The 12,500-nt window shown below is 35.9% G+C and overlaps 2 protein-coding genes across 21 annotated transcripts in view; one reads left to right on the top strand and one right to left on the bottom strand.

Annotated features, from left to right (window-relative positions):
• LOC138012410 (uncharacterized) overlaps positions 1–4,183 on the bottom strand; it is a 5,106-nt gene extending 923 nt beyond the window's left edge. Inside the window, exons 1-6 of the mRNA XM_068859157.1 lie at positions 4,066–4,183; positions 3,705–3,743; positions 3,230–3,364; positions 3,006–3,131; positions 2,694–2,729; positions 420–474 (exon numbers count right to left, since the gene is read on the bottom strand). Of these exons, the coding sequence (XP_068715258.1) occupies positions 420–474; positions 2,694–2,729; positions 3,006–3,131; positions 3,230–3,364; positions 3,705–3,743; positions 4,066–4,179 (505 nt within the window). The 5' untranslated portion in view covers positions 4,180–4,183. The remainder of the gene's footprint in view (positions 1–419; positions 475–2,693; positions 2,730–3,005; positions 3,132–3,229; positions 3,365–3,704; positions 3,744–4,065) is intronic.
• LOC138012411 (uncharacterized) overlaps positions 1–12,434 on the top strand; it is a 15,481-nt gene extending 3,047 nt beyond the window's left edge. For 2 of the 20 annotated variants that reach the window (XM_068859173.1, XM_068859174.1), the window contains 5 exons: positions 8,542–8,613; positions 8,883–8,975; positions 9,098–9,184; positions 9,664–9,728; positions 10,417–12,434. In XM_068859173.1, the coding sequence (XP_068715274.1) occupies positions 8,891–8,975; positions 9,098–9,184; positions 9,664–9,728; positions 10,417–10,470 (291 nt within the window). In that variant the 5' untranslated portion in view covers positions 8,542–8,613; positions 8,883–8,890 and the 3' untranslated portion in view covers positions 10,471–12,434. The other 18 variants (XR_011125028.1, XR_011125029.1, XM_068859169.1 and 15 more) reach the window with 18 other exon arrangements.
• Positions 12,435–12,500: the final 66 nt, after the last annotated feature.

Below are 12,500 nucleotides of genomic sequence, written 5' to 3'. Positions count from 1 at the left end.
ATGCTGTTATCTATGAGATCATTGAAATTTAACACACACCTGTAACAACCAAAAAGCTGCAGGTACATGTATATGAACTACACTGCATTTTGGGTGAGCATTGCCAAATCACACCAAAATTGCACTCATGAAATACCACTTGATCGAACTATTCCATATTGTATTCAACAAATTGAAAATAAGGTGATTGGGTCCAAGTGAATGAAAATACAGGTGAAAATATTATTTTTCATATTATTACATTGGCATACTTGGCACTTTGTTGGGATGTAAAATTTTGGCAAATTTGCAAAAAAGCACCCGAAATCTGATGTATTAAAACAATGAAAATACAAATAGGCACTAACACAAACATTATTAGAAAGGCCATTTTATTTGTTGTAGTATACCGGTACATGTATCACATTTACTCTACTTACCAACAAGCGTACTTGAAAGGTCCTCTGGCACTTGGAAATTCCCTTTAAAGGACACCTGATTTAAAAGAAAAAAAAGGAGGGAAGTATGCATCCAAATATAAGCATTGATCTACAGTGTTTGTGTTTGAAGAGTTTTACTATTTGTCTTTAATTTTGCAGTTACTGAATGGTTAGTTTTAAAGAAAAGACTTAAATCAGATTGTCCATTACAAGTTTACAAGTTGAACACAAGTTACAATAACTTATAAAGCATACAGTACACTTATATAGAGTTCCTTTGGGCAGTGTTGGCTTAAATGAAGCATCAGAATGCTAAAGTTTTGGCATCTGAGGGAAGGTGTGTTATTATCCTCTCTATTTTCTTTTACATCATATACACGACTTGGTAGCAGATGGTGAACTTCCATGTTTGTACATTGTGAGAGTATACACAGTCATTGTTTTTTGTCTTTGCTAGTGCTGTGTTGCATCTTGTTGTAACTTCTTGAGCAAAGTAAGATTGAGGCAGGCGAGGCTGTAAAAAAATGCTCCTATATAGCTGACATCCCTTGCGTGTAATTGCTCTCTGTCTTGTCCTCTCTTGTTGGTGCCCTTTCCTTGTGATGTCTTTATAAACAATTATTATTGTTGTTGTTGTTGTTATTGTTATTGTTATTATTATTCTGATTATTATTTTATTATCATCCTCATCATTATCATTGTCATGGAATAAATACTTATTAACATTATTATCACAAATTTACCATTAGGAATCACTCTTGGATGTCTGTTTACATGCACGCACATTCATTCATTTCATGTTTAACATTTTAACCAAAGAAACTGTTACAGTATCACTTAAATAAATAGATTAGCTGCCTTACCACAAAATAATTGGTATAAGCCTTACTCAATTTTCAAAATTTTAATGATGTATTTGTTTCCGTTCAAGTTTAGTCTTATGATTTTGGCCCTGGGTATTTAACTCACAGAAGGTCTACATTGGTGATGTTTACAGAAGGTTGACTATAGATCCTCTAGGGGTTACCTTTCAGTGGTTTTTTTTTTTCTACAGTCTTTTCATAAGTTATACCTTTCTTTTGTTGTTCCTGGAATTCCATTAAGAGCCTATAATCACAAAGATCCTTGCCTGGTTACAAAGGTCCTGGATATATTACGAACTCGTACAGCCAGGGTTATGTTCTTACAGGGCTCCCGGATATAAATAGAACTACATGTAGTACAACTACAGTTATCAAGTTCTTAAGAACCTGGTCACAAAGATCCTGGCTCATGGAGAGCCTGGTTACAGAGGTCCTGGTTCAATTAAGAACTTTTACAACTAGGGTTATGTTCTTAACAGCCTGGTCACAAAGATCCTGGCTCACGAAGAGCCTGGTTACAGAGGTCCTGGCTATATTAAGAACTCATACAATAAGGTTATGTTCTTAAGAACCTGGTCACAAAGATCCTGGCTCACGAAGAGCTTGGTTACAGAGGTCCTGGTTCAATTAAGAACTCTTATAAGTAAGGTTATGTTCTTAAGAGCCTGGTCACAAAGATCCTGGCTCACGAAGAGCCTGGTTACAGAGGTCCTGGCTATATCAAGAACTCATAAAATAAGGTTATGTTCTTAAGAACCTGGTCACAAAGATCCTGGCTCACGAAGAGCTGGGTTACAGAGGTCCTGGTTCGATTAAGAACTATTATAACTAGGGTTATGTTCTTAAGAGCCTGGTCACAAAGATCCTGGCTCACAAAGAGCCTGGTTACAGAGGTCCTGGCTATGTTAAGAACCTGATGATGATGATGATGATAATAATAATAATAATAATAATAATAATAATAATAATAATAATAATAATAATAATAATGATGATAATTTGTCATTTCACATGTCTCTAGTATCAAATTTAGCTCCATATTTGACAGTTTACATTACAATCTAGGGAGATTTAGTCCATATTTATTTGTTCATTTTATTACATTTATGCAGTAGTTGGTTATTTATTTATGTTCTTTGCACTACTTTGTTATTTGCTTGGATTATAAATTCAAGCAAACTTGCATCTATAAAGCAATGATACTTGATATAATTTAATAGATTTACAATAGCCAAGTTACAATGGAAAGTGCTTTGAAAATTGTAAGTGCATGTCTGAGTGTAAATCGTATCATTTATCATTACTTTGTAACATCACCACCGACTTAGATGTGATCTACTCATGATCTATTAAATGTATTTGTACAATGATAGATGTTGGCCTATATTTTGATGACAATTACTTCCCTTACCTGAGAGGAGATTAAGGCTTGGACCTCCTTCTCGCTCTGAAGAAGAACAAATTGAAAGCAAAGTTAAGATTAATTTTGTTAAGTTGATTTCATGTCATTTGCCTCTAAGGTAATCGATGTTTGTTCTTGTATATAATGACCAAGTAAAGCTGTATGTTTGCAGTTACTTCGCAGCACCTTACTTATAATAATTAATATTAATTTTATTCTCACACTACAGTTACACTCATCCAACCTTTGAAGACTGTGAAAATGAATTTAAATGGTGCTAGTGGTGTGTGGCGCTTAAATTGGATCCCACTGAAGACTTACTCTTTCAATCAGGGAACGAGAACAGTGATCCACTATAGGTGTGTCGTGGGTTATTACTTTATCCCCATTCTGGATAGTAAAATGGAGTGGAACGTCTTCTCTTGAGCCTGCCCAGTCATAGACTTCCTACAAAGCATTACAGAATATGGTTTAGCATTTTTCATAAAAATTGGAATTTGCAGTACCTCAATATTATTCAGAGAAAAATTTACGTAAACCGTTACCTGAAACATGGCTCCTTTGTTAAATCGTCTGCCTATTACCCTCTGAAGATCATTCCCAATCCGTAAAACAACTTTCAGTCCTCCATTCTGGGGTGCATCAGTGACTCTTTTGACCCTTGCTGCTCTAATTCGTACCTGCCAAATATAACACTGTTGAGTTTAATTATCAAACACTCTCGACAATGGTGGCATTCTGAAAAGTTACAGCGGCTGTTTGCAAGGTAGACACACGTTCCTTCTTGGCTTCATTAATTTGTAGCATATTACTTCTGTAACAACTCTCTCTCTTAATTGCTACTGACGTTTATACAGCAAGCAACAATGTGACAAGTAACTTGATTGCTAAAGTACATTGTATGTATAATTAATTTATGTAGGATAGTTGTAGCGTTAGACAGAGAGATGAAGGGAAAGTGTATGGTCTCCTTAACTAGGAGCTCTGCCTGTTGTTGGATTGTGAAGAATTTACTCTGACCTCTACGTCTTGTTTCTTGAGTGGCTGCACACTTGGTTCCTGCAGGAAAATATTAAGTTTTAAAGAAGCACCTGGGTCCATGGTAATGGAGAGAGTCAAGATTTGAGTTAACTTCCCCCTTACTGAAGCATAAAGAAACTATGATGCAACAACTGTTTTCATCAAAAGAAGAATTGTACATTCATAATTTAATGAGGTATGCATGTACATTCAAATGTCAAATGTGTTGACATCACTCTTTGAACATCTTACACTCTACAGGCTATTTCCTATTTCCTATTACAATCTACCTCTCCTATGCTTACCCCCACACACATTATTTTTCTTAATATTTGATAGACTACAGTATAATGCAACTTACCATAATGTCATTGCTCAAAGAAGGACACAAATTTTGTGAGTCAACCGGAACTTGAGTAGCTGTTCTTGGAGCAGCCTCAATCTCTATCTGGAGAACAAAAATGCACATGTACATCTCAGTGTTAATGTATTCCTACTTGTTGCAGGACACAATGTTAAGATTATATGACATTCTTTATCGTGTGTTAGCAAATTGTAGCTGTCTGCATACATTTTGATGAGGTCCAATTTCATCGCCTGATTCACTGGATGGTCCTTCAGGTACTTCTCCCCAAGAAGAATTATCAGTTAAGTTCCTGTATAATCCAAAAAATGATAGCTGTGAGAATTATTTACTTGCAATGGGTTAATTTGTTTCATTGAGAATGGAATTTGGACTATTTTTATTAATGAACTTCTTTCTGATACAGGTTGAAAACTAACCATTCCGATGCGGATCTTCTTATAGCTGAGTATCCTTGATCTATTACTCTCATCAAGGTTTCCACTTCAGTACGTTGAAAAGTTTCGCCTGTGAATAATTTTTTGAAACAAGGGATTACATTCCTGTGTGTAGGCAGTAACAGTGGTTGAGTTACGTGTACTGTACAAATGCAGGTAGAGCATAACATTGGGAAATCCAACATGTACAGTGTAAGTGTAAAACTCTGATTTGAGATTCTGTCCCTTCCCTAATGTTTGGTGTAGCAGACATCTTCACGAGAAGACAGCTTAATAATTATTTCACTCTGGAACGGCAAAAGTTCATCTACAGACTCGACTGGTCTCTGAGAGCATCTATGAGGCAACAGTGACCTCCTCAATATATTCTAATTGGGTGCCACTGTTGTGCTTAAGAGCCTTCTCATTAACGTTTATCACTCAATGTTATATCTATTGTTATAATGATAGTGATAAATGTGATAACAATAACTTCTTGTTGGCATGGCACAAGTGCTGTACAGTCACAAGTAATTTTACCTGAATAACGCTCAACCAGCATGGGCCTTGGTGATGTTGGTAACAGGACAAAAAGCTCAGTACTGTCACTGCTGCACCCAAACTTGTTTTTCACTGACAAAGCAAATTTTTTTACCATAATTTATTTAATGCTTAATAATTAAAATCATAATGTACATGAATTGTACAGTACTGTAACAGTGATCTTGGACCTTCGCAACGTGCAGATACAAAGAAGATAAGAAGTTGAGTAAGGTATGTAAACACCTTCATTGCTGTGACCAATTTGTCCACCGGACCCTAAATCTCAATATTGCACATGAAAGACGAATAAACTTATTACTTGTCAATTTTTTAACCTTGCAGCATATAATTACAACCAAGGTATAAATTGTGTTTCAGTTGAAAGTTATCCTTTTCTTAAACTAATTAATTCATGTAATCTGATTTTATTAAGCCCTGCATGCATGTTCCTTTCAGTGTCCCTGCGAAAAAAAAAATCAATACTTATTTTTCTTTGGATTTTAAAACTATGTGAACTAAACACTAAGCGACCACTGGTTTAAGCCTTGATTTACAAAAAAGCCAACTGCTTATTGCAACTGGAATCTTCGTATTTAAGGGTCCGTCATTACCAACTTTAGGATCTTGAGAGAAATGGATTGAGGAGAAAATTACGTCAAAGGTACACTAGTTTATAAGAATGTAGTGCATGTGTAAGGCCGCATAGCTAAAGAAGGGCTAGTGATTTTTTATCACAGAGGCACTTTAACCTAGCTTTTGTTTATGAATTTGTATTGTGGCTGGAGTATTAGTTTGGGAATATTATAATTATATATTTTTAATTATTAATTCAGTTATTTATTTTATGGTACAATGTAGTATTAATGCATTAAGTACATCAGATGTAGCAATTACCTTGCCTGCCACTTTGGGAGTTGGACAAAGCTGACCAGAAGTAAACTAGTTTGTGGTCATGTATTGGGCTCAAAAGTCTGTAAAATTAAGTAAGTGAGATTGCCAGTAGTAAACTGAAATAATCATGGCCTTATCTGGATGTACAGTGTATAGATATACACTGATCTACATTGACCATGTGATTTCAATTCACAGGCCAACATTGACCCATTTACAACTCGAACATAATATGATCCCCCTAGTTCTGAAGTAAAAATCTAGTATAGTTAGACAGAGTAAATTCTGTAAGTCTCACTCCCAGGGAGCAATGGGGGGAAGTCATTTGCATCAAAACAACATACCAGAAATATATATGGGGACACCACTGTCAAGCTAATGTAACTTTAATAACACAATCAATTGCCAAAGGATGTCTTCCCGATTCGGTTAATGGCAGGTAATGACATGGCTACTGCTAAAAGGTTTTTCGAATGCGTAAATTATTTATACCTCACTTTGATTACGGATAATCAGGAAAGAGGTCTGTCCATATTTGAAGACATCAGGACGGTGGATGTTTTTATATTAACATACTCATATAGAAGCTTAGCATGTACATGTAAGAACATAACAAAATCTTGGCTAATCTTCTTTCCTGGAATCGTAAGTATAGTAGAAACATTTTGAATGTGACCAGGGTGTAAATGTTTTATAACATTTTCATCCAAAATCCTAAATCTTTAAAATCTTCACAACTTGCCCACGACAAGAAAAATTGCGGGTACCATTACCTCTTAATATGTTGGATGTTGTCCCCTTGTTTTAAAATCACAAAAATCATAATTTTTGAGTCTGCTGTAGCCTGGTGACACATCTGTAGAAGAGGAACGTCAACATGAAAAGCCTTACAATGTAATTATTTAAAATGTCGACTCACAAAGTCACAGGGTCTCAGCCTGCTTAAGTATTCCTCTTTTTTTTTTCTTCTAATAATAACTTTATATAGCCTAGCACAAGAGCTCTGCCAATTGGGCCGACTGTGAAACAAACAGAACAAATCAGATCATCCTATTGCATTGAACTAATGCAGTATAGACTGTGATTTAATTTACACGTATGTCAGTTAGGTAAAACAGTAAATGTTTTTTTGAAAGGGGGGCGGGGGATATCCAGATAACTGAAGCATGCTACAGTTCCAAATTAATCAACTTGTATTGTTTCCATGTAAAGAAACCCCCAAACGTAATTCTTATTGGCACAGGAAAATAGTGTGTGTGAAATCAAAAATGTAATTTCAAGACATATGAAATGTGATATGTAGATGCATAACTGGATATGTCACTGACAGACAAACCAACCTCTTCAAATGTTAAATTTAGGAAAACTGGAAGGCCTGCATATTCCCCTGGTATTCTCTCACCGCTGAGGATTGCCTCACACCACCATACTTCCTCTACTCGATCCTGCTCTGCTATAGGCACTGACAACAACAAAAAAACATTTATCACAAGACAGCCCGTTATGAGGAATACATGTAATTCATTCCATTGTCTGTGATCCCATTTATTACACAATACAATACATAATACATACCTAATTGACCGCTCCCCATAGGGGCTTTTCAGGGCCAATGAATCATTATAATCGACGAAATGATGGAACAGAACAAAAACAGCAACTGTTAAGAATCGCAACTGGCCGGAGGCAAACCAGTTCACTATGTACAAGTGCAGCTGGGGAGTTGAACAAGGGAATACCAAGAACAAATTCAGCAAGTGGTCAGAGTGGGTCTTAAACCAGGAATCTCTGGATCTCAAGCCGGGCAAGCGCCCTAACCACTGGCCCACACTTCCTCTCACAGTACTTGTTATTATAAAGAACTACAGCTGTAATGGTACCCCCTTCAAAATTACAGTGTATCACTGCCTGCACATGTACAATAGAGGTAAATTATTAATAAAAATTGCTAATTTTGGGGTGTACATGTGGTGGTGTACAGGTGGTGGTGGTGCACAGGTGGTGTACATGTACATTTAAGTAAAGATACCCTGTATGCTAAAAGTAAGGTTCACTCTACAATTTTGCATATCAATAATTTCATCCTCCAAGTTTAAATCATGAAGCCTACTTACAACTGTCTACATACCTTTTCCTCTACCATCAAATGCTCCAGCTGGATCCAGGTCATTCCAAATCATCCCAACTTTGTGATTTAAAAGAAAAATTTGGCACTTCGTAATTTACAATCATAAGTTTTAAAGGTATGCATGATGTCATAGGGTTAACTCGAGTATGTTCATCACATTGTTGAAATGCTTACATGTAAGTAGTTACTGAGAAAGGTACACACCTGTTTCTCCATCTTCAACATCGGACATGGATATGTCTACAAAGAGAAACACAATCCAAGAAATTTGCATTCAGCTAGCAAAGTTACTTACAAGGATTTCATTTGAATTTATTTTTATGACAGCTCCAGTTCACCAGATTATTTTACAAATTTAGTAATCAAGTACATGACTTTGTACATTGTTAGTATTGGTACACTGTATCACAAGCGCTTAAGATATGACAACCCTGCTTACATGACATATTCCTTCTGTTTTGAATGATAAGCCATGTTAAGTGTTCATACCTATAGATTCCTGAGTAATCACGGTGGATGATGTTGGCCCTGCAGGGGATGTTGCAGAGGAGGTAGCCACTGCAACAGGTGATTTCAAGGTTATTAGTTATTTCAATAATAAATCAAAATGGATGATGTAGCATATGGTCTAAAGGAGTATCTGCATACTGATATGCTACTTAAGACTATCACATATGATATGTAAGACTATCGCTTATCTCACGTATGATACACATTACTGCATGTATAATTTAAAGCTTAAATACTGTAGTGTGCAATATCAATTGAAGTTGAGGTTAACAATAATGTACATGTACATGCAAGTAAACATACAATCCATGTTTTTTCACCTATAGATCCTTGTATGCTTGAGCTGGTTGATGATGTTAGTGCAGTTACAGGGGTTGTTATAGAGGATGTAGTCACTGTAAGAGATGATTTCAGAAAGGGTGAGCAATTTTCTTGCATACATTGCTGCTAGTGTAAAGGAGAAAGTACTTCAGTATTGGACACTATAAACTGGCAAATACTTCACAGTAACACTCAGAGAAATATGCATTTTTACCGATAGATTCCTGTGTAATCAGGGTGGACGATACTGCTGAAGTTGCAGGGGATGTTCTAGAGGAAGTGACTAGAACAGGTGATTTCAAGAAGGGTCAGTAATATAAAGCATAAATACTGAACAAGAATATAATTATGGAGTAGCTGCTGGTCTAAAAGAGTGCAATGAGATTGGCCACTTACATGTACCTATGAAAACTAGAAAACTACTGTTCGTGTTAATTGGCAATAAAAAAGAAACGTCATTTGAAATAAAGCAAGTTATCTTTTGATTTATATTGCCATGTCCACAAGTACATCTGCAGCACCTGCTCCATGTTGTAACTGAACTTGGTTTCCTGTATTCTCTTTGTGCGCTCTGCTGTTTCATGATTCATCTGATGGCATGTGATTGAATATTAAGCCTTACATAAACGTCACTATACTGGGTGTAAACTTTAAATTCAGCTTATTGCTTAAGAGTGATTACTTATTTGAGGATTATCCCCTGTTTACCAGCAAAACTTGAGCCAGTTTTAACCATTATTTTACTGTAATAATCATAATGTGTGTATTTTTAATTACTACATGCAGGTGATCAAGACTTGTGGCAAGACTTAAAATATAAGGGAAGTTCTCCTTGTACTAATTATATACAGGTTAGCAATGCAAATTTTAGTTAATTTCTGATCTGACAACTTGAGTGCCCCTCTAAATCTTGTTGGCAAAGTATCGCAAATGGCAGCCTGCCCACCCTCTTCAAAATAAATTGCGTAGGGGGGTGGATGTCTACACATAGGGTAATACATGGCAGTTTGACTCAGTTGCAATATTGCATATCTTTAGTAATGCTGACCAGTGTTTGGCATAAGTTTTCTCACCTGACGAAAAGCTCGAATGTCTACCCGTGCTGGGTCTATAAGGACTGGAAACAGATGCATCTAAAAAGAAATCATAAGACAAAAGTTGTTTCATTTAAATTGTCTTTTGCTTGTACCAGAAAGCAATGTACATTGTTCACTACCAAGAGGTTATTTCTAATTTTTGCTTAACTTGTAGTTAAGGAACACTTTGCGCAATCATTTGCCATAATTATGACGTCAAACTAAGATATTTATGAGCTGTTAACCAAGATCGAGTGGAGATCGATGTTGGAAATTTAATAAAAGTAGTAACAGTTGAACCTTTTTTCTATCCATAGTTAATCATTGTCAGAAGTGTTTCAATGTTAACCCAGAAAACGACCCGTTGCCAAACTACCATTAGGCCAGGGCCATACATGTACAAATGTTATGCAGCAAATGATCTGAAAAGAAAACGAAATACTTTTTTTTTCTCATTCTTCAGGCACAATTTGAAGATCACAGCTTGCATTTACTCACTGGTAGAAGAACACCTTAATTTACGTAACTTCACTTAGAGTAAATTAAATCGTCATGTTCACTGTGCATCAATTTTTCTTCTATTAGAAATCAATGGCTAATTTGGATTAAGTCTAACTTACTTGTAGATGCACCACTGGATGTTGGCACTGAATTTGAGGAAGTGGAGTTTGGAGTGGATCTGGAATTACCTGTTGTTGTCACTGCTACGATATAGTAGGATAGTAAGAGAATGCAACGAAGATCAATACTATTAGCTACTCCTTTCTAGTAAAATATATCTCAGGCTGAGTCTGGAAATTAGACTCAAGAGACCAGTTACATGTAATTTAGCACTAAGTAGTGGAGACCGATGTTGGAAATTTAATAGTAGTAACAGTTGATCCCCTTTTCTATCCATATTTGAAGTACCACTATGACGAAAATCGCATCTTTTCTATCGAAGCAATTTTAAGACATAAATAAGTAGCCAGCATGAAAACAAAAATGCTCTTTACTATTTTCAAATATCTCTTTTTGTTCCAGAAATATTCACGTTTTTAAAATATGCAACTTAGTCAAGTGATGATGTCATACACTCAGCCAAATTTTGATCAAATATGATGAAAAAGGATACCTCAGCCAATTTGCATCAGAAATGTTTGATTCTTTGCAGTAAGATTATACTAAATGTGCTCCACAATTTGAGCTTAACAGTTTCGTTACCATGGCAACATACTGGGTTCCAGACCTCTCCAATATGAAAGGTATTTCTGGCCACCTTTGGCGTTCTGTTTTCATATTTGCAAATGGTGCCTCATATACATGATCCAACAAGCATATATATATGTTAACTTGAGTTTTTGGCCTTGTTTAACTTTTTTCGACATGAAAATCACTTACATATTGAAATCAAGTGGGCGAGGACGGGAAGAAGAACACCTTAATTTATATAACTTAACTTAGAGTAAATTAAATCTTTGTGTTCGCTGTACATCAATTTCTCTTCTATTAGAAATCAATGGCTAATTTGAATTAAGTCTAACTTACTTGTAGATGCACCGCTGGATGCTGGCACTGAATTCGAGGAAGTGGAGTTTGGATTGGATCTGGAATTACCTGTTGTTGTCACTGCTACGATATAGTAGGATAGTAAGAGAATGCAAAGAAGATCAATACTATTAGCTACTCCTTTCTAGTAAAATATATCTCAGACTGAGTTTGGAAATTAGACTCAAGAGACCAGTTAAATTAACAGTAAGTAGGTTTGTATGAAAACAGAAATTCAATTTGAAATTCCTTTTCAGGGCCAAGTTATTAAAAGGGTGCATATTTTCGCAGATAATCAAGCTTCATTTTGAAAAGAACGCAATACATTGCTTTGTATTTTAAAGTTTTTTACAAAAGTTTAAAGTTGTTTGAAAGGGTCAACCTGTGACGGACAATTATCAAAAATCCTGGATCTGGCTCAGGGATCCACATCAGCCTGTTGGCTGTGTGACCGGAAAGCTGTGCAACCAAATCAAATTTACTTGGGACTTGTAGTTTAGATTAGTGCCAACTTCAACCAAAAGTTTATAAGTTTTTTGAAACGAGTCAATTATGCCTATAAAATTGTTGTATGTGGATGATCCACAAATTAATACAATCATACCTTGGTGCTGGTTTTTCAGAAGCAAATATATGCGTTTTGATGCACTCTTCCCAAACATTTTCAAAATTTCATTTGCAGCTGGAATACCATTGCACACTCTCTCAATTTTGCCTCCTCTGCTACATGATTTATAAAGTCTTATTCTGAGGAAAAAGAGGAAAAAATTATAACCTCTGAATCATTAGAACTACCACCCTAAATCCGCACCAGCATCCCCATTAGAAATCGCTTGTATTACCATAGTACTGGATAAATCATAGACTACCACATAATCAATGACATGAGTGTATTTACAATGTAATTGACGATTCTTCTTTGGGTGAAACACGTTTGACTTAACAATCGGCGTATTTGCAGCCTTCTTGAAATTCGAGCAATTTCACCCGCCCATCACGGTCTAGTTGATCCCAACATTT

The sequence above is a fragment of the Montipora foliosa genome, chromosome 8 (assembly GCF_036669935.1).
Source record: "Montipora foliosa isolate CH-2021 chromosome 8, ASM3666993v2, whole genome shotgun sequence".
Classification (NCBI taxonomy): domain Eukaryota; kingdom Metazoa; phylum Cnidaria; class Anthozoa; order Scleractinia; family Acroporidae; genus Montipora; species Montipora foliosa.
This window is presented reverse-complemented; position numbering and strand designations above follow the sequence as displayed.